Source organism: Bactrocera latifrons, unplaced genomic scaffold (assembly GCF_001853355.1).
Source record: "Bactrocera latifrons isolate USDA-ARS-PBARC rearing strain unplaced genomic scaffold, ASM185335v1 scaffold_20, whole genome shotgun sequence".
Taxonomy (NCBI): Eukaryota; Metazoa; Arthropoda; class Insecta; order Diptera; family Tephritidae; genus Bactrocera; species Bactrocera latifrons.
In genome coordinates, this window is record NW_017535519.1 from 58,736 (window position 1) to 82,907 (window position 24,172).

The 24,172-nt window shown below is 34.0% G+C and overlaps 1 protein-coding gene across 1 annotated transcript in view; it reads left to right on the forward strand.

Annotated features, from left to right (window-relative positions):
- Window positions 1-615: 615 nt before the first annotated feature.
- The window catches only part of LOC108967963 (frizzled-3), a 46,814-nt gene continuing 23,257 nt past the window's right edge, over window positions 616-24,172 (forward strand). Inside the window, exon 1 of the mRNA XM_018931674.1 lies at window positions 616-1,766. Within this exon, the coding sequence (XP_018787219.1) occupies window positions 1,476-1,766 (291 nt within the window). The 5' untranslated portion in view covers window positions 616-1,475. The remainder of the gene's footprint in view (window positions 1,767-24,172) is intronic.

Sequence of the window (24,172 nt, forward strand, 5' to 3'; positions counted from 1 at the left end):
ATATGGGTGAAATCGGTTCACAACCACGCCTGAAATCTCGATTATCACTTTATCATGCGAGAGTATAAAATGTTCGGTGACACCCGAACTTAGCCCTTCATTACTTGTTTTTTTATATTTTTTAAATATTTTTTTCTCAAATATTAATATTAAATGTAGTGGAATAATTGATTTCTCAGTTCTAAAAATTTTGAATACAACAAGCATAATCCTCTTACACCTGCGCTGCGAGCACTTAGGCACGAGTAAACACCACAAGTACCCCCATTAGTGGTGGCAACGAACGCAAACAACACAACAAAACTAAAATTATGTTCGAAGCCACACAAATCGAACCAGAGAACACGGCTGCGAACGGCATAAACATTATAGCCGGGAAAATAAATAAAACCGGTACAACGAAAAAGATAAACTACGAGCAGGGAAGATGAAAGCAAATTTGCCGCTTGGCGTGCAAAATCAACAACAACGCTTACAACTTGGCAGACTGATTGGTAGTTGCATGCAACATGTTTGAAAGCGCTCGAACCAGTTTGAAGCGCGAACACTTTGCGGCCGGGGTATATTAACAGCTGCCTAATGGAAATTTGAAGAATTCTTTAAGCGGATGTCGAGTGAAACGTATGTGCTGGGACGAGCGCACTCCGTACTGTAATTGTTGAAAAGTTAGTGTAGCAACAACAAAGTGCAACGTAAACGCGTCGTGTGTGTTTGTTGTTTACGCTGAAGTGCGTGTGCGAGATTTCTTACACACAAAAATAACAACGAAAACTCATAATTAGGCTACGCGCTGATTGAGTACGTGTGCGCGCGTTTGTGTTGGTGTGTGTACGCACAAAAACTCGTTGCCTACCTGAGGCAACGCCGCTTGACTCAGTTACATTGGCGGTTAGCTGCTTTGTGCGTTTTTGTATTACTCGCGTTCTTTTCGGTTTCTGCCTTTTGTGTTGTGTTTTTTGATGCGCTTGAGGGAATTCCATGCGCTTTGATGTTATTTTCATGTGACCCGACAGCAACAACAACAGCAAGCGCAACATGAAAAGTGGCAATATAGTCAGTGCTCCATAAAATCGTGTGTAGCTGGTATTTATTTGCTGCGGCAGTGAATGTGTAAAGAAGGAAGCAACACAAAGAAGTAAACGGCAGAGAGCAGCCGCAAAAAACAATAAGCATACAATAAGAGGGGCAGTAGATAAATAATAAGTGTTTGTGGCATGCTATAATAATGCTAAATAACAACGCAGATTGTTTACATGGAAATCCGAAAAGGAATATATTACACATATAATAAAAAAGTGTGCCTGATAAGCTGCACAACGCTCTACGCTTAGAATACGGGCGCGTTTGCGTAATATGCCAGTGACAAAGTTGTACTAGTTTACTTAATATTTACAAAAAACTACAAATACAAAATTTAAAAAATATTTTTTGATAATAAAATAAGTGACAACAACAAATTGTTAAGATTAAATACAATGTGCTCCCATAAAATGTGTCGTCCCTACGCGAGCATGTGCTTTGTAATCTACTGCATTATCCTGCAATTAGTTGCAACTGCTCACGCTGCGAACACCGGCACGGCAACGAATCAACACATGTCCAACGGTGTCATCAGCGGCAGTAGCAGCAGTGGGGGCATTGCCAATGGCAACAATGGATTACAATGTCAACGCATCACGGTGCCGGCGTGTCAGGGTCTGGGCTACAACATGACAGCTATGCCGAATTTAGCCGGACACACCAACCAGTTGGAAGCCGAACTGCGGGTGGGTACAAAAAACAAAAAAAAAAAAAAAATACAAAAATGACAAATAATACAAAGAAATAACCGAAAGGTGACCGATAGGCAATCATATGTACAATAACGTTTTTCAAAAACTGCTAAATTAGCTGTGAGCTCACTGAGTTATGACACATTAGTGCCGGATTTGATATTCTGTCATGCTTAAATAGAGAAACTATGAATTGATCAGCCAAAAATATGTATGGAATTATTGTGTGGCTAATCAATTTGGTTTACAGTTACACTTTGCGATTCGTCAAAGTTTGGAGAGTGGCGAAGCGAACAGACAACTGGCATAAATAAACTATAGATAAAATAACGAGCGCTTTTAACACTTTAGAGGTTATACGAGTAATAATTGTATAAATTTGCTGTACTTAATGAAGTAGAAGAAAGGACGTTAACTTCGGTCGCAACGAAGCTTTGGAAAGGTGGTCCGTTTATACGATAGCTACATATTATATATGCTTTTGTGGTCCGATCTGAACAGTACGTTCTGTAGCGTTGCTTCAGATAATAACCTATGTCAAATTTCGTGAAAATTTTAGAAAATAAAATAATTTTTTACACAAAGACTTGAGTTCGATGGGTTAGTGTTTGTGTCAGCTACATGTTACAGATATCCAATATCGGTGGTTCGTACAAATAAGTAGCTTTTGGGTGAGAAAAGTAGGTTTGCACCGGTTTGTTTTCAGTTCGTTATTCCAAAAACTGAAAGACTAGTTCACCTAAAGAGTGATCCATTTCGTGGTTCCGTACTTTTTTAAAGAAAAAATTCAGAAACTTCAAATTAAATGGGGAATATTTATTATCATTCGAAAGAACATTCTTCGGCATTTATTTTTTGAGACAGACAGCTGCTCTCGTTGGTAATTTGCATACATATGTATGTATGTATATACATATGTGACCTGGTCTACGAAAAAGGAGCTAACGTGCGAAAACTAGTTTTCTTGGAAACAGCTGTTAAAAATCTCATTTCCATCCGAATCAACTAAAAAGTGAAAATTGATTTTTTGGATTTTTTGACACCTAAGCCCCCTTTCCGTAGACCTGGTCACATATATATATTTTATAAGTTCGGACTTTCGACATGTCACTCACATAGAAAATATCTTCTATAGTAAATTAACTAAATCCACAAACTGTCGACATCTTTTTAATCTAATACAGAACTCTTAATAAAATTTTACTCAAATTCTTAAGGTGCGAAAAACAATCAGCTTTAGTTTGACTGAGAATGAGCCATAAGAACTAGTTTACCTATTTTATCTAAAACTTACGTGTATTTAGTATGAAAATAATTTTCAGAACGTCCACTCTTATTTTCGGGTAATCTACGAATCGCTCATCTTAATCGGTTTTAATCTGGCTGAAAGTTTAAGGAAGATAAAAGGGTATTTTTATATCGTATATATTTCTATTAATTCTAGTGCGCTGAAGATCAGCTTGATAGTGCCTTTAAGAGACCGAGCATAGTACATATTTTTACTTCTTTCAAGCTAACTACAGCACCTTTTTACAACAATTTGCTAGAACAACATTTGCCTTCATGTTTTATTCAAAGTGTTATATAAGCCTTAATAATTTACATTCGCATTTAATTGATTTATACTGCAACACCTAATCCAGCCACCATCAAAGCCTCCTACCTATAGCTATACACGTTTCCAAATAAAAGCAGCGCGAGTTTCTTGGCGCGGCACATCTGCCTAACTGTTAGTTACTGTGTCGTGCCACCGAAAGCGTCGCACGGCTTTGATGAGTTTGGTGGAGTGCTGTGTTGAGATGCGTTCCTTTGCGTATCGCGGCTAAATACAAATGGGAAAAACACTTGCTCACACGCCAGCACTCGCATATAAAGATCAGACACTTTAGATAAGCACGCACAGCCGTTGAATGACAGCTCAAGTAGTGAATGACAACGGCTCGACCGATCGGCCGCCTGTGGCCGTCCCCACTATAGACATACATACATATGTTTGTTAGTTTGTATGTCTGTGCATAGTGGTTCACTAAGTGTGTGATACTGACTTTATCGCTCGTAAAGAAAATTCTCAGAAGTTTCGTTTGTACGTGTTTTGTGAAAATTTCTTTAATATCAACATCAGTTGTTGTTGGGAATTGTTTGCGAATGCAAAGCGGTGAATTCTTAACTTTTTATTGTGTTGTGTATACTATATTTGCTCGGATCTACATAAGTACTTGCAGATTAATGTATATATAATATTTATATATGTAGTTTGTCATAAATTTGAACCTGCATATCTGATACTAGACCGATTTTAGTCGTTACGAGAAATTATTCGTAATAGTTTGGACCCGATATAATTTCAGTTTATATGACTTGTTGAAAAAATATGCTTTCTTGTGCTTACAATCTCCGAAGATAAATCCGAATCAGTACATTTTACGTAGTCTCGACTGCCTAGGAAACCTTAGACACTGTTGTATCAGGGTCTGATATTTCATGTTGATTGCTTCTGGCGTTCAAATACTTTGTATAATAATGTACTATTTGAGGTTGTGATAAACTTTCACAATTAAATTTAAGTCAATATATTGAACTAAGGAATCTGCAGACGTTTAACAGAGTAGTCTTAGATCAAACTCTCTCTAATGGTTGTCCTTTGTTTCTTTTCAATGAGTTTTAAAACTTGACCGAACAAAACCGAACTATATTTCGAGATAATGTAGTAAATATCATATTACATATACATAGGTATTATAAAACTTAAACTCCCGCTGTCAGATATAACCAATATACAAGCTGCTTTCCAAAGTAAAGAATTGAATCTAGCGCCCCCTGGTGGCCATTGTGTAACCATTTTATAACTACAACTCAAATTTTGCTTTCATATGAGTGGTTTCTATTATATCGTTTTTCCTTCGCCTTTAAACTTATGTTACGCTATTTTACATTTTCGTTGCCAATATGCATTTGTATATCATCATATACACAATTCTTTTAAATTTCAAAGATCTGGAATCCTAAATTTTTTTATTTTTTATTTACACATAATTGTGCTGACAACATTCTTAGTGAATGAAACAACAGTTGGACGGGGCGTATAAGAAGGTGGGAGTGAAGAATGTAAAAGATAAGAGATAAACTTATCTACCAACTCAAAAAAAGTTAAATAAAACGAAGTCTAAAACACTTACAAGACAAAAAAAAAAAAAAAATAAAACGAGTATTTACGAATGGTTACGAATCAAATGTAATTTACTGTGCATGACGGTTATGAAACTGACAAGCCGGCAAACACATAAATGAGTTTTTATACCCAACACATTTTACTTCAAAAATAATTTTAAAATTAAAAAAAAAAAAAAAACAATTTAAAATAATTAAACCAAAATAAACATAATCAGCAATAAATATAAACAATTGTTCGCTGATATTGGACCACTATAGCATATAATAAACATATCTACTATATGTGTGTGCCTGTCATATAAATTAATCGAACAGAATTAAGTCCTTGTATGAAAAACTTTTGTTATTTATAAGGTATCTTCAGGAAAATTGATTCAAATTATTGTCCGAGGCAAAGTTACAATCTTCGAAGAAATTGTTCAGGTTGGACTACTGTTCCATGTAGCAGCCATACAAACCGGCCGATCAAAATCGAGTTCTTGTATGGCAAATTGTCTTATTTGACGAGATATCTTCACAAAATTTGACATGGTTTTTTGTAGTATAATCTTCGAACAAATTGTTCTGATCAGACCACTATAGCATAAAGCTGCCGATTATAATCGAGTTCTTGTCTGAAATCTTTTGTATTTGTGGAGGGTATTGAACCTTCGATGCCGAAGTTAAGGTTTTTTTGTTTTAAATCAAAATTTGTTGCTTTGGGTATGAAATTTAGCATATTTCTCTTATCAGTCTACAAATATCTGTGTTTGTAGGTATGTTCCAACACATAGGTATGCGTGTGTTTGTATTCAGTGGAGCAGGCGAAAGGAGTGTAGTAAATAACAATTGCATGTTTGTGTGTAGCAAAACATTTGTGCTCATGTAATTGTGTTTTATTGTTGTGCTATTATCAGCATTTTGCTGTATTTCTTATAGGCTATTTGCTCAAGTTGTTGCTGTCAAATTAAAAGACAATTTCATTAAGTGGTCTCGCCTATAGAGATTGGCCAAGGCATTTAAATACAAAACATGCATATGTGTGTGAGTAAATATGTACACGTATGTATGCTTATGTTTTTTTTAAATGTATGCTTGTTAAGCAACTTTATTGCATCGACAGTTTTTAGTTAGTTTTTGGTGTAGCCAGTTGTTAATAGGAAATATGCAATTTATATAGACTTGCAGGTAAATATGACGTGCATACATAAGACGTCATAAATATGTATGTTTCTAAAAAAATATACATATATATATATATATATATATATATATTTAGTTATGTACATAAAAGTTACGACTTACTTGCTTTTGAGTTTCGAAAAAGCTTAATAGACTTCTTGTCTGTTTGAACAGCGTTTAAATAGAAATTCTTAACATATAAATAAATATTAAATATGTATACGTATGTATGTCTGCTTTGTAGCGCTTTGCTTACTTTTAATTATTTACCTTTGAATTTAAAGCGCCACCTTTTTGTCGCTGCTGTCGGATTAAGTGTTTACACTGTTTACCTTCCTAATGCGTACATGTGTGTGCGTATGCATGTATGTATATGGGTATGTACACATTTCTTCACTGCTCAATCAGGATTTATCAGTCAAGAGAAGTTCTTAAAAACTACAAAAATCATCTTACATGTGTATGTGTGTATGTGTATACAAATATGTATATGTACTTTTCTTAGCGTCTAAGGCAGACATGCTGCACTTTGATTTGCTTTGTGAGCAGCCACCTCAAACTACAGCTATAAATACTTGCTTACATATGAATATGAATGTATGTATTTATTTCTAATATTATCTGCCCAACTGTTCGTCTGAAATACTATTCGTTTATTTGTTTTTCTGCCAGCCAAATTTTTTTTAACGCTTCCAATGCAAACAAATTGCGCTCCCACAGGTGATTGTTGGCTGAAGATGAAAATAACGCCGATATTGCTTTATTGTTGTTGTAAATTCTATTGCTGGTACACACACAGCCGCTATATACATATATACTTTCGACCGCGCGGTGTTGCCATATGCAAGCGAAAAGTGTGATTTTGAAGAAGGTGCGTCAATTATTTTGTGTGTAAATAACACATATGTACATACTACCAGGTATATATTTACCTTTTGGCACATGGTTGCAAAGAAGCAAGCAACTTAGCAGACAACACTTAGTTAAGAATGCTGTGATGTTCAAATAAATATGTATACACACACAATAATGAATGTGTTTTTGAATAACATCGAATACATAACAGTAATTGCGGTAATTACAATAACAATTATGTGACCAATGTGCTTGGATGATGTAGTAAAGCGATTCAGAACTACGACAAAATGTCAAATACTTACCATACAGAATATCATACTGCTATTATTCAGTAAAACATAGTTAGTTTCGTAGTGGGAACTTTTGCTTTTTCGTAGTCAAGTTCGAAAGTTATATTTTTCAAACAGTAAACTTTTTTATTTGTTTTAGAATAGTAGTACATATGTCCCACTTTTTATCACGACTAAATAAAGACAAAAAATTGACAATTTCGAACTTAATTTCGAAATATTGTTTCTCAACTGTAGAATACCTTGTTGCTTATTAAATATATTATTATGTTGAGTTTATTATAAAAACTTTCCATTATAACAAATACATATCTTATTTTCGAAGTTAACTTAAAAAATTTATTTTTCAAAAATGAAACGTTTTTTTTTGTTTGTTTTTAACTAAATGAAAATATGTACATATGTTTTATCACGAATAAAAAAGACAAAAAAACTGTTTCGAACTAAATTTCGAATTATTTGTTTTTTAAACTGTTATTCGTTGGTTATAAAATATAATATTACATTGTGTTTACTTTCATAGAAATGCATTATAACTATAATGTTGCTTTCGAAGGTAAGTTCGAAAATAAGTTATTAAGTTTTTAAGCAGTCAACATTTTTATATTTTTATTTATTTTCAACGAAATTAAAATATAATAGGTATATACATACATATATTAACTCGATTTATAAAAAAACTATCCAATCTGTACTTGATTTCGAAATATTTATTTTTCTAACATTATAATTTCTTATTCGTTATTAAATATAATAGTATATGTTGTTTATAAGAAGAACTATCCAAAAAATGGAAAATAGGTTCGTAGAATTGCTTTACTTAGAAATAGTCATTTTTCAAGTTTCATTTTTATATGCATACATATGCATGTTCGAAACAGCTCTCCGTTAAAAAAATGAATTTTCTATTTCTTCAAATTTCTCCTTCTTTAACAAAGAAAAAAAAAACGATTTTTACCTAAGTTCGAAAATTCGAAATTGGAATTTTTCAATCAATTGTAAATTTGCTCGAAACAGCCCTCTGTAAAATAATTAAATTTTCTATTGGTTCTAAATTTGTTAATTTTTATAAAAATATATTTGTATCTAAGTTCGAAATTTCGAAATTACAGTTTCTCAACAAATATATTTATATTAAAATATGCTTATTATTTGGTAAACATTTTTCATTGTACTAAAGATGTTGTTACCTAAGAAAAAATTTCTACATAAGTTCGAAACATCGTTTTAAGTAGAATATAATATAACTATTATTGAAAAAAATTTCCTTTCATATTCCATCATTCTAAGTTTGAAACAGTTTTTTACAACCAGTGGTATTTACGATCGTTTCAAGTAAAATTCCAGACAATTATTAGTGTAGACAAAATTTTTATTTTTCATATTTGAACATAATTTCGAAATAAATGTTTTACAAAAGGGTAGAATTTTCTACGTAATTTTGCAAAGAAATATAATAGTATTAAAACGTTAGGAGTTTTGTTTTAAGAAATTCGAACTTAATTTCGAAAAAATAATTTAACTGATTGCTTTTAAGTTTAGAACCATATTATTATTGTTTCTTTATTAAGCTTTTCTAAACTTCTTTACAATGTTAAACGGATTCACATACATACATACTTGGACTATACATATGTATTATCTAGCTTATAAATATGTATGGATGTGTAAGAATATTCAAGCGTTCGTCTTATTACTTTATGTTCTTGTCTTATCATCCGAATTTCTACTCTTTCATACATACATACAGATGTGTAAGTATATGTGCGTTTGCTGATGAATTGACTGACCTCTAATGCACCATGAAAATTTCAATCGCTGCAATAAATTGCTTTTATCTTCCACTTTTACCGATCGTGGAAGCTGTTAACAGCGTGCACATACAAGCATGCTTACATAATAGCGTATAATGCACAAACCAAAAGCATGAAAAAGGGAGGAAACCATCCCATCAACTAATAAACTCCTCTTCTTTGGCGCATTCTTTGTGTAAACCTCAAGAAAAAAATGTATACAATTAAAAAAAGCAAAAATAAACACAAAAATTAAGAAAGTAAGAAAGGTTGGCTTTCCGCACATGATGCTGCAGCCCAGCTAAGGCGTCGCAGTTGCTGCCGCTCCTAAAAGTCCATTAGCACCTTCCGTTGCCGCGGACACGGCCACTGGTCTGCTGCCGTTAGAGTATCATGCAGTTGCATGTGTTCCCCTGCATTCATTGTTTTTTTGTTCAATTTCTTTCATGCCTTTTTTTGCTTGTCGGCTTCTCCTTTTCGTGCGCTGGCCTTTCAAATTGTCCGCATGACGTTTCGTCTGTCTGCGCAGGCGTCTGCCGGTGTTTGGTCTGCTGCGCAATGCACTTCAAACGAAATGCAGTTTTACTTGTCTGTCTGTATGTGTGTGTGCGTGTGTACGCCTGTTGACCGTTGTAATCGAAAATTGTTCCAATACATAAAAGAATTTCCTTGTTCCGCGCAGCGCAACGGCAGCGCGGCCAACAGCGAACGCTCCACTTCTTTAAATTAACCTATTTGGTGTTGTTGTTGTTGTTCATCTTCTCTTGCGTCTCATGCAGTGCACCTTTGGTTGGATACGTCTTTGGTGTCCGCCTCTTTTTCATATTTGCTGGACGTCTGCTGTGAACATGATTTCTTTTTGCTTTTTCACTTCCACTCATTTCGTATAATTGTTCTGCCTGCTGTTTTGTTGTGGCTTTTGGTTGTTCTTGTTGTTGTTGTTGAAGTGTTTAAATTTCCGTAAATTAGCATTTTTCGCTGCATAATGATTCGACTGCAGCGCGAAGGTGCAACCCTTCATGGCGCATTAAGGTTTTAATAGTTTTTTACTCTCTTTTTGACTTTGTACTTTCACAGAATTATTGCTTTCTTCATTTTTTTTTTTTTTTGGAATTTCGATTTTATTTCCCAAATTGGTTTTCATTTTTGAATTCTCTGAAATTTAATGGTTTTGTAATGGGCAAAAACAACTACAGTAATGCATTAATGATACAATTAGTCTCTTGTACTGAGAGTATGAGGAATAACACGGTTTTACTACTATTTTAGTATGATTTCTTTTAAGGTGTCGATTTGAAATTTTCGCACACGCCCTTTTCTCCTAAGAAGCTGCTCATTTATTGAAGCCAGCCATAACAGTTCACTATAGTGTATAGCTGCTGTACAAACTGACTGATCAAAAAGAAGTCTTTGTATGGGAAACTTTTGACGAAACATCTTCATCATAAAATACTATCCCAGTTCACGTTATAATAGCTGAACAAAGCTTTCGGATCGGACTACTATAGCATATAGCTGCCATACAAAATGACCGATTGAACTTAAGGCTTTGTACAGAAAACTTTTTTATTTGAGAGCTACAATTTAAGCATGTGTTGAATCAGATCGGAGAACTTTAACATATATGTACATAGCTGTCATACAAACTGAATTATCAAAATGAAGTCTTTGCAAAGAAAACTGTTTATTTGTTAAGATATCTTCATCAAACTTACCATAAATCGCTATCCAAGTTCACGCTTATTATAACTGAACAAAGTTTTCAGTTCAGACTACCATAGCATATAGCTTCTAGCAAACTGAATGAGCTAAACCAAGTCCTTGTGTAGATTTAAAGATGAGGAATGCACCGCGGCCTTAGGTCTATTGTAGTCCTTGTATAGAATACTTTTTTATTTGAGGAGATATCGATTTATAAGTTATAAACTCCAAATGTGTTGAATCAGATCGAGCATATTCATATATATTAGTTTGTCAAAAAAGTCTTGCGGTATTTCTTGCGGTATTTTTATTGAATTTTCAATTGTTCATAAAATTTTTTTTGATGACTCATGCCCAGCTCTTGACCGTTGCTACGGCTGCTACTATGCCGGTCTCTTTCGACAAATTCAGCGATTTTATCGCAATTTTCGACGACAGGCCTTCCGGAGCGTGGCGCATCTTCGACTACCTCTACACCAGAACGAAAACGTTGAGAAAGGTATAGCATGACCCGTTGCGACGAATAAAACTAAAACTACGCGCTTTCAGCGCCAACTAGCGAAAATACCGCAATACTTTTTTGACAATCACATATGTGCATATATAGCTGCCATACAACTTGCTACCAACTTGTTCATATTAATTTCAATTGTTTATGAAATTTTTTTCTGTTAATGGTACACATAATATGTTCATAAAAATATGTTTCAGCGAGTTCAAAGAGAATTTTCGAGTTAAATTGTACAGTTTTATCGAGCGGAAATTAAAGAAACACAAAGCCTACAAGATCAAAGCAAGCTAATTGAAAGCGTACACAAAGCAAAACATATTTCCATAGTTTATTATTAAAATTACAACAAGTAATAACCGATCAGCTGCATTAATCCACACTCAACTCTGCCTACATACACTCAACTTTTATTTCCGACTTTGAAGTGAAGCTAAACGATAACGACTCAAAGGCGAACAGGCGAACAGGCATTCAATGGCGCTTTGAATAGGTATGCCGGAGGAAAATAAAAATTATAAAAACATAATATCAACGGAGATCAAAGCAGATGGCATTTTCCACAAAAACATTAATTACAACAACATTTAGCTTATTATGGCTATGTAAGTAGTGGTCTGTTTGTGTGCGTGTGTAGGAGCGCTGCACTATGCCGCGTATTTCATAATAATTTACAAAGCTGTTGATGAGCAGAAACCTCAATGGTTTCATTACAAATGCTATTGTATGCTCATATATACATACATACATACATACATATGTATATACAAGTCATATCGCCATATGCCACTAAAGCAGCGGCAGCATCGAAGTGTTTGGCATAAATGGTTTAATGAACGTTAGCAGTTCACAAATGAAAGCAAGCGCTTAAAAACCAAAAATGAAATAAAAGATAAATTGGAAATGTAGAGAAAAGAACGATCATGCGTAGCTCATCGTGCCTTCATTTAGGCGCATTTTCCTGCTATTATATAAGCCATATCATGCTTTTAGATCTCTTTGTTATTTGTGTTGTTGTTATTTTCCTGCATTATAAATGATATTGTGCGTTGCGATAGAAGTTTTTGTTGTGGAGCACTCTATTGATGCGTTTGAGCGGAAAAAAAACATATTTTTTGTTCTCTGGTTTGAGCATACATACTTACATATATACGCACTTTGCCGGCAGAGTTCTTTTGCCAATCGTGTAAAAGCATAAGTAGTAGTAGTAAACATACATACATACATACATTATTGCATACATATTTATTCGTGAGTAGACCGCATCATAGGAATTTAAGTTGTTTGGCAAATCCTTTTGATTTTCATGCTCTATTGACAAGTTTTCCAACTGCCACACATACATACTACATTCATATTTGTATTTTGAAGGGTAGTTGGTGTAGTAAATTTTTATAATAAAACAGGAAGTAGGCTTATCAAAACACCAAGCATGCGCTATCAGGCTAACTTGGCTAAGCAGATTTCAAACCTCCCTTCTCAGCGCTTTCCATGACTACTTAACTCCTTATGTGCGCTCAGATGAGGTACTTAGATGGTTATTTGTATAGATCATTATGGGATTTTCATTATGTTTTAAAAATGTGATCGCAACGGCTGGCTCGTATAAAGGGACCGAACTTTCGACTTTTTTTTGCCGTAAAGGGCGCTGTACATATGCCAGTAATATACGCTTCCAAGTTGTAAATCGTCAAGAGAATATGGGCACGACTTCTCATAAATCCCTAAAAAATAGTCTACCGGTGTTAAATCGCACGAACGTGGAGGCCACGGGGTAGGCCCACGACTCGAGAAAAGTTTTCTTCAATAAACTGTTTGTTTCTAGTTAGAACCAGAGATCGTTCACATCAACATTCTCCAATTCAAGCACAAAAAAAGTAAACAATCATGCCTCTATGGCATTTCGCATTGGCTGTAACAAAATGGCCGCCTTCATTTTTTAAGAAATATTGTTTAATGATTCCCTCTACCCATAAACCGACCATACCAAATTAGCAAGTAGTGATGGGTTTTGAGGATGTAAATGTGTCTCAACAATGGCTTGTGGATTATCATCACTCCAAATGTGAAAATTGTATTTAGTAACGTAGCTTCAGCTTCATCACTGAATAAAATTTTCTTCTGAAAACTGCAATCGGTGGTCATCTCGGTTTGGGCGCATGGCGGATGGACTCGTTAGAGACTTTATTTAATACTCTGCTCCACAGCAACTATACCGTCGAAGTATTCAAAAACAAAACTTTTGGATGAAATTTTTTTGCGATATCAATGGAGTTCGACTGCGCAAGTCTGTCGCTGTTGCTGTAGTTCCAGCCAAGCTGAGGAGCAACCACACCTCTTGCGGTTTTATTACCGCGAATAATATAATCAAAGATAAATAACTACTTAAACGCTATATAAGTAAACATACATATGTGTATGTATGTATGTGTACTTAGTCACATAGATACTAAAATGTATGAGTACTTGATAATATTGCGGTCATAAAACGATTGCTCGCATTTGTGCCGCTTTTAATGTTGTTGTTCTTCACCTTGTTGTGCGCCAAAGCACACCGGGTGGCGCGGGCGGTCGCGCTGTGCCAGGTTTATTTGTCTACATATTGTCATTTCACATGAAAATTGTCAAACAATTTCGCCGCCTGCTCAACTGACACACATATATAGCATAACAACAACACTAATATACACAAGAACACATGAAAATGAGCTGCAAGAATGATAGTAAAAGAAAACCGCGAGTACTAGCTAGCAAATGACAAAAACAAAACTTCAATTAACAAAAAAGCCAAAGCAAAAAAAAAAAAAAAAAATGCGCCAAAGCGCGCGCTAACAACAGCAATAACAACAGCGCGCTCGTCAAACTCTGTCATGTCGCCGGCATCGCAATAGAAACGTAAAATGTTGATAAAAAGCTAAACTAACCGCCCAAACGCTAACTAAATATATACATATGTACATAAGCACATAGATGCCGTAGAAACGTTGTAGGCATAGTGGCCACATTTGGCAAGCACATTTGTCAGTCTTATGGCATTATGATTGTTTAAATATGACGGATAGTCTGATTTTTTATTGCATAGCATATGTAGATAATTTTTTGTTTTCATTTGTTTGGCTGCAATGCGGCGCTTTTAATGCCAGTGAGCTGCGTATGTATGAGTGATTATCTATGTTTATGTGTATATGTCTCTAGAATATAGATACAATGTAATAACAACAATTCTGATCTTGGTGATATTATTAAAATTTATTTCATATGTACATATGTATATCTGTCATTAGACATATCAACCTATAAGTATGCATAAAGGTGCCTTGATTTTATTTGATGCTGTAAAGGAGATCAAAACAAGTAAGGAAGCACACAGTTCGGGTGTCACCGAACATTTTATACTCTCGCATGATAAAGTGATAATCGAGATTTCAGGTGTGGTTGTGCACCGATTTCACCCATATTTGGTGCATGTCATCAGGGTGTTAAGAAATTATTATTTACCGAATTTCATTGAAATCGGTTGAGTACTTCCTGAGATATGGTTTTTGGTAGATAAGTGGGCGACGCCACGCCCATTTTCAATTTAAAAAAATACCTGGATGGAGCTTCTTTCTGACATTTCTTCTGTAAAATTTAATGTTTCTGACGTTTTTTGTTAGTCGGTTAACGTACTTTTAGTGATTTTCAACATAACCTTTGTATGGGAGGTGGGCGTGGTTATTATCCGACTTCTTCCATTTTTGAACTGTATATGGAAATGCCTAAAGGAAACGACTCTATACAGTTTGGTTGACATAGCTATAGTAGTTTTCGAGATATGTACAAAAAAGTTAGTAGGGGGCGGGGACACGCCCACTTTTCCAAAAAAATTACGTCCAAATATGCCGCTCCCTAATGCGATCCTTTGTGCCAAATTTCATTTTAATATCTTTATTTATGGCTTAGTTATGACACTTTATAAGTTTTCGGTTTCCGCCCTTTTGGGCGTGGCAGTGGGCCGATTTTGCCCATCTTCGAACTTAACCTTCTTATGGAGCCAAGAAATACGTGTATCAAGTTTCATCATGATATCTCAATTTTTACTTAAGTTACAGCTTGCACGGACGGACGGACAGACGGACGGACAGACGGACGGACGGACAGACAGACATCCGGATTTCAACTCTACTCGTCACCCTGATCACTTTGGTATATATAACCCTATATYTGACTCTTTTAGTYTTAGGACTTACAAACAACCGTTATGTSAACAAAAYTATAATACTCTCTTTAGCAACTTTGTTGCGAGAGTATAAAAACTCGAACACAGTGTCAATGGCGCACGAGAACTAGTTGGTAGTATATGCTATGCGTGGTTAATATCTTCTAAGTTCGAATTAGTTATTATACCGAAACTATAATACCTTTAACAAATGTATTTTAAAAGGGTTAAAAAGACATTTGACTTAATTTTGATCGAGCAGTTTGCATGACAGCTATGTACATACTATGTGCTATGGTGATCCGATTTGAAAAGTGTACCCTTACACTTGGAAAAAAATCCATTCTCAATTTTAGATATCTTATACATATCCATATAAAAAAATTCATTACAATAGCTATAGCTTGGTCGTTCAAAAGAGCTTGAACAATTTGTTCAAAAGATGCAGCGCGGTATTGGATAATAATATTGTATGTCAAAATTTGGTAAACGTAAGTTTTCAAACAAAAAAAGTTTTCTAGTAAGGACTTGTGTTTGAGCGTTTAGTTTGTTTTGCACTATAAGCTAACGAATGATGAACAGAATGCGTGTAAACTTTCAGATCGATATCCAAAAAGACAGATATCAAATGTAGGACAGAAGGACGGACACGGATAAATCGACTCAGCTCATCGCGCTAAACATTTCTAGGTATATAGGACGTTACAAACTTCGTGGTAAATTCAACATAACCTGTGTAGGGTATAAAAAGGTATTTTTGTGTAGCCGTAGATATATCATTTGTAGTTTTCAAAAGCCTTCGTTATGGCAAACCTGCCTAAGTATAAGTTAGTAAAGATTGGTTTCCATAATATTCAAAATGTTTCAGCTCCAACAAAGGACCAACATAGGTCGCCTTCTCCATGGCTATGCACCTGTCAGCTTTCTAGCTTGATGATTGATTCCACATCACATATCATTTCCATTTTCTTTCATCTCGAAATGCAACTTTAGATCTGTCGTAATACGGTCCAAAAGTGTCTTTCCTTATTCCTTCAAAAAAGCAATGCTTAATTAACACTCGAAATGCTTTATGATCCATTTTTTGTAAACTAACACTAGTTGCTTTACAAAAATTCTATATTTTTAATATCTAATAAAAATCATATATATGGTAGTAGTAGAGTAATAGTATTATCTATTTATGTGTCAGCCTCAGCGTGGACGGGTCCTCAGCCGCACTTTTCTTGGAATGAAAAAAGAAAAGCAAAATTTCCCACAAATATCGAGAATTCAGCTCAAAAAGTGACATTTTCAGTTGAGAATAAGTTTTGGATGCAAACAGATCTCTACAAATATTTTGTTGGTTTAATGTTGACACAAATGTCCAAGATCGATATAAAACGATTTACTCGATTTAACCGACCAGTGCTTGACCCTAGAGATATCTATTGGAAAACGGCGGAAGCAAAGTTGTAGACCAATAGTTTTAGTGACTGTAACAGCTTTGTTCTTTTTGAACATGAAGCTTTGGCGCTTACTACAAATATGTAGTTTCTCTAAGATAAAACTTATGATATATTCATCTTAGTGATTTCTTGAACGCTTAACTTTGCTTCCAACCATACATTTAGTGAGTTTTTCGACAGCGGGTTAAAACAAGAAAAAACGTTAACTTCAGTTGCACCGAAGCTAAATACCCTTCACAGATGCATTTCTGTTAGTAATTATGTGTTCAGTTTGTATGGAAGCTATATGCTATAGTAATCCGATCTGAAAATTTTTTTCGGAGATTATATTATTACCTTAAGCAGTAATCCAAGTCAAATTTCGTGAATATATCTTGTTAAACGGGAAAGTTTTCCATACAAGAACTTGATTCCGATCGTTCAGTTTATATGGCAGCAATATGTTATAGTTAACCGATCTGAATAATTTCTTCCGATATTACATTATTTTTATGGAAAATAACTCTTACCAAATTTCGTGAAGATATATCGTCAAATGAGGAAGTTTCTCATGCAAGCATTTGATTCCGATCATTCAGTTTGTATGGCAGCTATATGTTATAGTTAACCGATCTGAACAATTTTTTCAGAGATTACATTATTGTCTTAGAAAATAATCTATACCAAATTTCGTGAATATGTCTTGTCAAATGTGAAAGTTTTCCATACAAGAACTTGATTCCGATCGTTCAGTTTATATACATCTATATGCTATAGTTAGCCGATCTGAACAATTTTTTCGGAGATTATATTGTTGACTTAGAAAATTATCTATACCCAATTTCGTGAATATATCTTGTTAAACGGGAAAGTTTTCCATACAAGAACTTGATTCCGATCGTTCAGTTTATATGGCAGCTATATGCTATAGTAAGCCGATCTCAACAATTTCTTTGGAGATTACATTGTTGACTTAAGAAATAATCTATACCAAATTTCGTGAATATGTCTTGTCAAATGAAAAAGTTTTCCATACCAGCACTAGATCCAATCGTTCAGTTTGTATGGCAGCTATATGTTATAGTTAACCGATCTGAACAATTTTTTCAGAGATTACATTGTTGACTTAGGAAATTATCTATACCAAATTTCGTGAATATATCTTGTTAAACGGGAAAGTTTTCCATACAAGAACTTGATTCCGATCGTTCAGTTTATATGGCAGCTATGTGTTATAGTGGTCCGATATCGCCAGTCCGACAAATGAGTAGCTTCTTGAAGAGAAAATGGTGCTTGCATAACACGATATCTTAAAAAAACTGAGGGACTAGTTCGTATATATACAGACAGACGGACAGACAGACAGACGGACATGGCTAAATCGAATCAGCTCAACATACTGATCATTTATATATATACTTTATAGGGTCTCCGACGCTTTCTTCTTGGTGTTACAAACTTCGTGACAAAATTAATATACCCTGTTCAGGATATAATTATCGTGTGGCATTAGAGTGTCCAAATGATGGCGAAAATTGTTTGGACTGAAAAAATTAGCTCTCGCTTACATTAAATTTTCTAGCCGCTCAGAGTTGTTCTAAAATTAGGTATAGAGATTATTAACCGAATGTTTAACCGTTATATGTATACCAATTATTGCCAACTTTGTAATTTATAACCATCGTCATTCCAATTTAAAAAATGTTTAACAATTTTGTCAAACATATTATAGTTTTATGGTTGTAATATTTTTTAAGAGCCAAATACATACATTGCGGCATAGATAAATCAGAGTCGCAATCATAAAGGGAATATAAACGAAGTGTAAAAGCGGCTCACCCGAAAATGTCGTACATATTTATGTATGTATTGCTTGTGGCGACAAAAGTGCTATTAAGTTATTAAAATTATTGAAAACGCCTTTCAAATACAAATCTACAAAACGTTAACGAAACGTTGATGCCGGAAATGTGCATGTTTACATACATAAATCGCTATAAAACACAAAGTGACTGAGACTGTGACTGGGTGATTAAAAGCGGACCACACAGAGAAATGTGCCGGAAATGCAACCAACGCTGGTGTATACTATAAATGTACATATTTATATATATGAAATTCATAAAAAAAAAAATAATATTAATAAATTAAGAATAAAAAATAACAGTATTTATTTTATAATCTATATATATATATATTTTTTTTTTTTTTATAAAAATATGCCCCACCAAATTTAAGTATTTTATCGCCCAACGCTTTTATCCTCCGTTAATCCGGCGAGCCCTGCTGGCGGCAAAAGCGCACTGATATCGGCATTAGCGCCAGCAAGCGATAAGGCAATGTGCTGCCCGATAGCGCTCGTCATGGTAATGAAATGAGCGATAGACAGCGTGTCAATGTTTATTTAATTCTCAAGTGGCGCAGTGCAGCATACGAAAGCAAAGTTGATTTTATTGTTTTTAATTTTGCTTGCTTTCCGCCTGTAACACGGTGGCAATATTAAAAAAGTTATGAACAAAATATTGTTTTATAATTAAATCAAAGTTTATTAATTGTATGTACCTTAAACGGGATATAATAGGTTGTCAAAAAAGACTTGCGGTATTTTTTACTTATTTTATTTTATAAGGGTTTGATGACTCATGCCCAGCTCTTGACCGATGTACGGCTGCTACTATGCCGGTCTCTTTCGACCAATTCAACGATTTTATCGCAATTTTCGACGACAGGCCTTCCTGAGCGTGGCGCATCTTCGACCACCTCTACACCAGAACGAAAACGTTGAGACCATCGTTGTGTGGTGGAAATGGAAACTGTATCGGGTCCTTAAACTGCACAAATTTTATTGGCGGCTTGAGATGCATTTTTTCCTTTATCGTAGTAGTACTCTATAATATGCCGTATTTTCTCTTTTTTTGCTCCATGTTTGCGACGCTATAACTCACGAACGACTTAAAAGAAACGACAVTCAATCAAACACDTGTTAGCGCGTGAAATGAGCTTTCCAAAAAGGTATAGCATGACCCGATGCGACGAATAAAACTAGAACTACGCGCTCTCAGCGCCAACTAGCGAAAATACCACAAGACTATATAATATATAATATTAAATTCAAAAAAGGCGAATTTCATGGAAAAATCAGGTTTAGAGCCCCGTACACCTCGTCGGTGTGAGTTACGACTTTGTTGCACTTTTGTAGAGTGAACAATTCTGAGAAATATGCGTCAAAGCGATGCCATAAAATACCTGTGATCTGTAGGAATTTAAAGATAAAAAATCACGATTGGAGTGTATTTTATATGGAAAATTTTTACCTGTCTGATTACCTTGATCAAGTTCTTAATGTTAATATTAAGGACAAAAATTTTCAGAGAACTTTGTTTATGGTATTTCCAAGGAAATTTCTTGACGGGACTAAAAAAATTAGTAGTTCAAAAAAAAAAAACACCCTAATAAACATACATACATATGTAGCTACGATATATACTGAAAAAAAAAACATACATACTGACCGATCCAAATCTGATCTGAAAAACTTTTTTTTTTGATATTTCAGCTTCGGCTTTTAATTATTTAAAAATATATACATATACAAATTTTCACTCCAAACAATTTTCATTGACACAGCAATTTTTATATAAAAATATTTTCTTTCATCACGCAAGTTCAACACATGCTTTTACTCGTACGAATATGTATGTATATTGCACATAGTATAACTCATAAAAACGACATATGCACATATGTATGTATGAATCGTATGTATACAGTTTTGTCCGTGCGTAAAGTATTAATGCGGCAGCTTGAAAGCGATAATATCATGTTATTTTGTTGTAATGAGTTGTTGCCGTGCCGCCACTAAGGAGAAGCAGACAGTCAGCATGCTTAGTGGGGTTGCCAATCCGAGTAAATATAAAATATTTTGATTAAAAACAAATTACACAAGTTTGATGAGAAAAAATGTTGATAAACAAATTTAAATACAATATTTTTTTATTTACTAAAATATTTTAATTATATTTAAATAATAATAATAAAGTTTAACATGTTAAAGGTGAAAAATAAGCGTTAGTTAATTTAAAGTTCTGTGTAAATCTCTCTCAACTAATTAATAAAACACAAAAGTTAGTGGAACTAAACTAAAAAATCATTAACATCCAATTTGCAATTATTTAAAAATAGGAAATTATTTAGTTTGAGTAACTAATTTCTCAACCAAAAACTCTGCCACAAGTATTAACATACTTCAAGTATGACATCGTACACTTAAATAACGGAACCATTTCTTTGGTACATAATTACTTCTAGATTACCTGATTATACGATTGTAATTGAAACGCCGCAAAGTTTATTTGATTGTGATTTACTTAATTAGTATTTAAAAGATGTTTGGTTGTAGAGTAGCCACAATCGATACATATTTTGAATGGTAAACGCCTACAATTTACTTACAATTACATTTTGATTACTTGACTTACCATTATTGCATTTATATCACGAAAGCTATTTAGCATTATTATTACAGTTCAATGCTCAATATTTTTTGCATTTATAGTTCAGTTTTTAGATTACAATTACATACAAATTACTGCGGAGTACTATAACTTTAATTGTAATTCTGAAATGTTCAATACTGATTATTGCAATTGTTAGTTACGAAAAGAATGATTACTGTTAGACGAAATCATTACTTTTAATAGTAATTAAAATAATAGAATTAATTCCGATTTTAGTATACTTTTAGATTACAATTATATGCCAATTACTTCGGAATACGATAATTTACATGTTATTTAGTAGAGTTTTAGCGTTGCGATTACTGAAGTACGATAACTGTTAGTCGTAATCATTACTATTTTGAAATGCAATCGATACGCATTTGGAATGATTACCGCTTACAACTACACAATTAATTACAGTGAATTTTTTAACAAAAAAGTCGAACTCCGATTATAGTAGTAGTCTATTTAATAGATTACCATTACACACTAATTACTTCGGTGATTACTCAAATTCTAACTCAGTAAAGTTTTAGTTTTGTGATTATTACAAATGCTAATCATGAAAAATGCGATTACTGTTGGTGGTAATCATTACTATTATGGAAAGCAGTTTTATTTAGCATAAAGTCTAGATAAAACTGTTTGCCTTACTATCATAGTAATTTTAATAGTGCAAAATACGATTACAATTACAGTATTACAAATATTAAATGTTTTTAATAAAATTATATAATAAGTTAATTACTTCGTATTATTATTACAGTATATAAAAGTCAGAAAATTTGCTAGAATACGGCTTTAGTACATAAATGTAATTACGAAAAATGCAATTACAATTCTCTTCTTCAATTCCAATTACTCTACTTCAATTACAATTACGTTTAAATATTAATTATAATAAACTGATACCTTTTATAAATACGTAACGGATCTGTAGTAAGCCATATTTAGTACCTTTTACAACTTTTTTCAATTTAAGACAACGTTGAAACTAATCATTATACTCATAAGTACATATGTATATACTTATATACTTGAAAACTTTTATATATAGTTGGAAATTTTCGCACACCCTCATTTGGTAGCATGTTAACCCAGTTACAAGGGACACACGAACGAGATTTGTTAGCAACATTTGGTTCACATAGTGCAGAGATTTTTTTACTTGTGTTATATTTGTTTGACTAAGTGCGTGTCTTTGACAGCTGTTGGCTACATGCTAAGCTATTCCGTACTTTTAACTCTGCATATGTTTAGCTTCATGTGCCATGTTGTCTTGCGTGTTACATTCACATCACGTTCCGCAATGAACTACATATTTGAAGAATTTTTCTTATGCCACGCACTCAGCATTTGTTTGCTAGACAACTTACGCAGAGTTGATTTGGCTGCGTAGATTAGAGTGCGATGGTACGGAAATTTAGTGGGCTGAAGTAGAGTGTATTAAGCTGTGCTCTACAAAGCGCACTACTCGTTAGCAAGGTCAAAATGCGGCTGAATACATTCGACTGTTCCGAAAGACGCTGAAATTCGCAACTGCTTTATAAAAAATTATCTCACAAAAACTAAATTTCAATTGGCTTTTCTTATAGCGCATAGAAATTAAAAACAATTCAGTACAGACCAGAAAAAACTTAAACTTAAGAAAAAACTGTGAAACAAAAAACAAGTAATTGGCTTCACATTTCTTGCAACTTCTATAAAATAATAATAATATTTATTCGCAAATCACATGGCAAAAAATAACAAAAAATTAGTTAGGGCTAAAAGCGAAATCGCGAAATGTGTAAGCCATAAAAAAGAAATGGCTAAGCAAACAACACAAAATACATGGAATGCTTCTACTCAGCCAAATCCCCAGTTAATGTTGGTTTTGTTGCAGGCACAGCTGCCGTAACTGCCAACATTTTGCTGTAGCAATCAGCAGGCAAAAATACAACAATGAAGTTGATGATGGCTTGCCACTGACAATAAGCTTGACGATGACGTCGGCGATTGCGCAAATAATGTTAACGAAAAAACGACAAGACAGTGGGGTCTACTTCGAATATAAAAGCTAAACAAAAATATTTAGAAGCAAGTAAGGAAAAGCGAGAACTAAATTTTTGTTGCATTAGTTCAATTGAAGATGCTTTTTCATATCGGCTGAAAATATACTCGTACCTTAAATAAATTTGAGGAATGCTGTCGGATGCAAAGTGATTATTCGAATATAAATTCGTGTATATTCTAGTTATATTGCCACGATAGAAGTGAAGTTATTGAGTTTGACTATACAACTTGATATAAAGCCTCGAGATTCAGGGGAAGAAAGTTCAAAACAAAAATTATTACAATAATGCGTTAAATATTTACACTGAAAATGATTAAATGAAAAAATACAGCGTGTAAACAATGTACTATATGTCTAACTATTTCGAACTCTGTGCCATCTTGCGAATTATTTGGTAACCGGTAATAAAAGAAAGTTTTCCGGAAGGCCACTTCGTAATTTATGAGTCGATTTGAATTTGTGGCACTGAACTGCTATAAAAATGATACATACGTTTAAAAAGGTATTTGAACCACTTAAATGCCCCAAATTAATTACAACGCCCTTAGACCGACCAGCACACCACTGTGCACGGCCGTCAACAGCAGGTTTGTGGCAGTACTTCACAATGATTGCCGATCGTCATTTCAGTTGGAATTTCAGCGTAGCTCAAATTGACGAATGCTTCCAAGCGAATAGCTAAACTTCAAGCAAAAATGTAAAAATGCGCCGAGCAAAACAAAAAACAAGAAGGCATGC